At 40.9% G+C, this 5,833-nt stretch overlaps 1 protein-coding gene across 1 annotated transcript in view; it reads right to left on the reverse strand.

Annotated features, from left to right (window-relative positions):
• The window catches only part of si:dkey-222b8.4 (uncharacterized protein KIAA0895), a gene marked incomplete at its 3' end in the record, with an annotated part of 8,500 nt that overhangs the window by 1,705 nt on the left and 962 nt on the right, over positions 1-5,833 (reverse strand). The window contains 2 exon segments of the mRNA XM_035680876.1: positions 1,130-1,273; positions 4,049-4,722. Of these exon segments, the coding sequence (XP_035536769.1) occupies positions 1,130-1,273; positions 4,049-4,722 (818 nt within the window).

Raw genomic sequence — 5,833 nt, forward strand, 5'->3', positions numbered from 1 at the left:
CTGGAACTAGAGACTGAGACCAGAAACTCATTAGGAAACTGTTTACTGAGCTCATAAATCAAGTCAGAAGTAATTTACTCACAAGGTTAAATACAATCAGACAAATCTTTGGGCCTGCCGGCAATTAGGAAGAATGCAGGTTTAAGGTTCTTCCACATTGGCTTCACCTTTCAGACCCTGAAACTCCCCTCACTCCTTTTACTGTCTATAGTCCCGCCTGGCTTCTCTCCACAGCGAGCAGAAAGAGAACATTTTGGCCTGACCTCTTCTACAGTAGCCCAGAGCCCAAAACAACAGAATAGGGGGTTGACATCATTGTGAACCTTTTTTTATGTATTTGTCAGCTCTTTTAAACTGAGAGGCAGGCATACTAAATTCACTATACTGAAACAGCAGGCCAGACAGCTGAGCATGTGTTCTGTTTATACTGCACTAGGTGTCTGCATAGGCGGCCATATTCAGATGTGCAGTTGGCGTGTGCTTTCCTAAATTTTGGGCTGCATTTTGATGTCCACAAATATGTCAGTGTGAACCCCCACAGGCATGGGCGGATGACAAAACTGGCATTGTGTAAACCCTTGCACATCTTTGTGGCCAAGACTCTGAAAGTATAATTAGAGTTAGCTTTAATGCAATTCACTCTGTTGTATTTTCTTTCCACGTGTATGTCTAAACCCATTAGGACTTTACCAAGGATACACAAGATGCATGTATATGTGGTGTAATGTGTTCAGTGGAACATTATTAACTTGGTGATGTAATGTGTATTTGTTGAAAGTTACATAAATGCAGCTGCAAGCAAAGTGCAGGCTGACTTCATTGAAGTGGCGGCTTTTTGCTAGGTCTTACTTTTCCCTGGAGCTCATTCACTTAGATGCCCTGATGATGTCTGCTGCTCTGTAATGATGATGTACAAATCCACCATGACACAGACTGCAGACTACAGCCACAGAAAAGTACCAGGCTCTACAGCCTTTTTTTTTTTACTACAGTGGGAATTGCCAGAACTGTGTTGTGTTTGTCATTGTCTTAAAATCACACTGTGAAAAAATATAACATCACGATAGTATGCAAATAAAACACAATGCATCTCCATCATCAATTAAGCCTGAGTCACCATTCCTCTTACCTCCCCCAAGCAACCTTCTTTCTCCATGTATTTTTTGACGTTGTGCCAGATGCGACTCTTGGTGAGGAGGTTGCCCCCAGTGACCTGTTCAAACTTCTCATAGCTGCCATATCGCTGCAGGGCAAGCTCCATGATGTGCACTGCCTGCAAGATATGTGAATTTCATCATGTAAAAGCTGCCCATGACTGTGTTCTGTTGTTGATGATTTCGACAGTCAGTACTTGGCAACATTTCACTTTGGTGCTCCAAAGTGGTAGCAATACCTGCTACTACTGTACATTGCTAAAATCAAGTCCAACAGTCAAACAATTAGACAGATATTAAACAAACACTAGTTAGTCAAACTACTTTTTTAGAAGAAAAAACAAAAGTAACAGTAAAATATTTTTTACAGAAAGACTATGGGATATAGAGAAGCTGGCATTAATTGGCAAGCGCTCTGATGAAGTTCCTCAAGGTTCTATACTTGGTCCTTCCTTAATTCCTTTTCTATATTTAAATGCTCCTGTTAAGTCTCATCAACAAAAAAAAAATCTCTTTTCATTGCAATAGACTAATACTGCCCTAGCCGAGAAAGGTATAGACTCTTTGGGCTGTTGGCTTGAAGACTCGATTCTTTTGTCTCCTTCCCAGGGTCACAAAGCATCTGTATTTAAAGATCATTAGGAGCACTAGGAGGAGCCAGAGGAACCTGATTTGAATTTGTTTTATAAACTTACTGACTGCAGCTTTGATTTGATGAAGAAAATAAAAGAGATTTTTGTCTGAGAAATTAAGTCATCTTTTTCTGTCTTCAATTTCCTTTTGTAAAAAGGAATTTTGAGAGAATCATATTGTGAACCCAGTCATGAATTGTTGCGAATCATCAGTTTAATGTATTGGATTTGTTCCTATACATACTCTACACTGCACTAGTGTCTTTTCCCTGACAAAAGCCATGAATTTCATACTGTAAAACAAACGTAATTCAAGTGACAGTCCACTTTCAAAGTTCAAGACAGAGGAAGAAAGCATGAAAAACTAAGGCAGACGCCAGGAATAAACAAGCACAAGCATCCTCCACCACAGGATCATTTTACTGCGTTTCCTGTTGAGCTCACTCACTCCTTGTCTTACTCTCTGTGTACTTGTGCTACTAAAAGAGCCTGCAACACACCACAGGGCTGTTTTCCTGTTCACTAGAAACACACGTCTGATCTTATGCCCTTATTCATTAATTTGGGGGTTGATTGAACTTGCAAATACTGTGTGTGATTCTTCTATGTGCTCATACTGTTAATGTTGATTTAAAACACCCACTGAGGCAGTTTTAAACTAATCATCCAGTGTTTGCTGAACTAAATTTGTTTCCTGAACTGATTAATCCTAGCCACTTTCCACTTTCACTTAGACAACAGGCTCACCCTGCATCAGCTCTGATCAGCCCTGATGCTAAAAACAGCCTTGGCAGCATGTCTCTGTGATCACAGTCTCCAATTTGCGTGCTGGCACATGGAGGTTGCTGATCTCAAAGCAGCCAGCTCAGCACCAACCTCGTGCACTAAGGACACTGTTGTAGATGTGATAAATGACCTGTCACTGCCTCTGGGCCAACTGTCCGAGTGTAGTTTCAGCATGCAAGCTATCAAGTTTCAGGTTTTTGACTTTATCTATTTCACCTTTACCTTGATACAGTACCTTGGATACTTCAGAGACTAATATATTAATTAATCGCAATATGGCCAAGTGCAATTTCCAAGAAGCTTTTGCAAAGTTTTTTTTTATGAAGATAAAATGTGTGACAAAAGTCTGTTCTGAAATACCCTGACTTACAGATCTTGTTCTCCAAATGTAAGAAAACATGTTTTTCTGTTACAGACTCTTTAATAATTTTAATAGTTTTGTCATAATAATCGGTTTTTGTTTTTGTTTTTTGTCTATATCATGCAGCCATGGTTCAAAGGGAATAACATGACTTTGCTTGCAACCCTGCTACTAACCTCAGTTTATGCAGGTGTGACACTTTAGGGATGTAACAATACACTCATCTCACAATTCGATACATGCTTGGTTCACTACATAGCCCCCCTGAGCCATGTGTAAATCTGTATTCTTTACAAATCTGTGCGAACAGTATATAAACTGTGCTCACGGATTCATAATCTGTGCCCATAGATGTAAACCGTGCATACTGGGCTGGCAGCCAGCAGCAGTAGGTCGGCTTTTGGCTAAAACACATATCACTATACAGTAAGAAGTTATATATTTATCTGAGATTATAACAATTAATTTGAAATATTTACTGTTTACATATATGAAAAATATGCTCTCAAATGTGAAAAATAATGTCAGTATAATGAGTTAATGCAGGTACTGTATGATGGACATATGATATGACAGTAAACTGAATATCTTTGGGTTGTGATTGTTGTCGCATTGTGTTTTTGTGTGAAAATAAGACATTTGAGGACGTCACCTTGGGCTTTGGGAGACGGTGATCAACATTTTTTGACATTTGATGAATCGAACAATTAATCGATTGAGAAAATGATCAGAAAACAGATCAAAGGTCCAGTGTGTAACATTCAGGAGGACCTATTGTCAGAAATGGAATATAATATTCATAGGTATATTTTTATTAGTGTATAACCACCTGAAATAAGAATTGTTGTTTTTGTTACCTTAAAATTATTCATTTTTATATACAGAGGGAGTGGGTTCTCTTCTGGCGGAGGCCGCCATATTGAACCGCCATGTTTCTACAGTAGCCTAGAATGGACAAACCAAATGCTGGCTCTAGATAGGACCTTTGAAGTTTGTCATGAGTTTTGTGGCCACTGTAGTTTCTCCTACATGCTTGGAATGTAAGGGCGAGGCAAGATGCACTACATTCTACACACTGGTCCTTTAAATTGTTCCAAACACAAACACACTCTTACCTGTGTGAGAAAATGGTCTGAGGCATTGTTATGCCGGGCCAGGACAAGTGGAGAGACAGGGTTGCTGTACTCAAACTGTGGATTGTAGTTGAAGTCAGACTTAAAAAATTTGGCCTTCTCTTTCTCAACATTAGATGGCTTGATGGCTGAAAGGATGCAGAGCTTCTTGGCATATTCCACTTCCCGCGCGATCGCTGCTTTGTGCAACGAGGGAAGTTTAGTGCGAGGGGAATTGGGGATGCACGCCTTTCTGAGCTGTGGAACTGCGCGAGGGGTCAGGCCCATGGTGCTGCCCACGACTGCGATGTTCCGTGCTGGTTTCGGGACATTGGAATAGCTGCCTGAGAAGACCCGATTTGCCTGTGCGGGTTTACTGCCACCTTCTGCAGCACGCACCTTTTTAGGAGCCATGCCTGGACGGTTTCTTTTACTAAACATGGAGCCAGATTTCAATGATGGTTTTGGTCTTTTGTACGGGGACTGCTTCGGGCTCTTCTTCTCCTCCTCCTCAGCCTGCAGCAGGACGTTGTAGCTGCTGGAGCCAGCACTAAAGAGGTCTTTGAGGACAGCTGAAGATATCTTCTCCAGGTACACTTGGCTTGGACTCAGTGCCTCGTCAGTTGAGTTTAAGATGTACTTTTTGGACATTTCTACCTCTGGCCAGTGGAGTCTTTCTGAAAGAAGGAAGATGAGAGACCAGTAAGTAAGGACAGTCTGTTTGCTGCTTACTTTAGAATTCACGTGCACCTTTTATTGATAGCTTGATAGACTAATCCTCTTATCAAGGCAGGATAAAATTAGATCTATTGCAAGCTAAAAAAAGAAAGGCCAAACCTGTATTCAGTGTGATAACCCGTGTTTTAACATCTCTATAAGCAAACTGTCTTTCCCAATTTCCTGCTCCTTTCTGCAATCATAACATGATCTGCCTGAAATAAACATCATTTGACATCTATTGGAATTCTGTAATGTCAGCAGTCCATGGCTATGCACCATGAGTATTGCTATCACAGAGGAAATTATTCTCATCATGTCTCCAGAGACGGGGCAGTACAGCGAAGGAGTTAGAGTGCCGGGCTGTGCGATTTCCAGTGAGAAGACCTGGGGACGTCATCTCGGTGACAGCGGGCTCTCTGTTTGGACAGGAGCACTGAGTCGGAATCCATGCAACCACAGACAGCACAAACTAATGACCCTGCAGCACAGTAATGATCGTTAGAGTATAAATTGGAGCTTCATTGGCCTGCTCAGCCACCGAATCAAATACTATTATCAAACACATGAGCTGGGTGTCTGCTTCATCGTTCAGTTTCAACTGATGTGGTGCTGCAGGCTACTAGCAGCTCACACTTTTAGGTACTCAACATAGCTTTCCTATCTGGTAAATACTGGTGTGAAAAGTTTGACAAAAAGAATTTTCAAACCAGTTACCAAAATGTTTGACATAATCCTGAAACTGAACGAGATTCAACCGCACAACAAAATGAATTAATGCTGAATCCATCTCACCCATCACATTAATTAAAATATCAAAGAGTCCTAATGTGAGTTCAAAGCAATAACCAGCATGATTCAGCACACAGTGAGCTCACCAGAATCGGCCTTTCAGACTGCTGCTGTTGGAGTCTTTCCAACACAAATGCGTAGGACAAGATAAGATACCTTATATAATACAATATGAACTATAATCAACTAATCCATTGTTTCCTAGATCAGAATCAGAACCATAGGGGGGGGGGGGTTGCGTTACAGCTGCTCAAGTTGCTAAACAAGATATTCTATTAA

This window comes from Morone saxatilis, unplaced genomic scaffold (genome assembly GCF_004916995.1).
Source record: "Morone saxatilis isolate NCDOM2014 unplaced genomic scaffold, NCSU_SB_2.0 Contig9, whole genome shotgun sequence".
Lineage (NCBI taxonomy): Eukaryota > Metazoa > Chordata > Actinopteri > Moronidae > Morone > Morone saxatilis.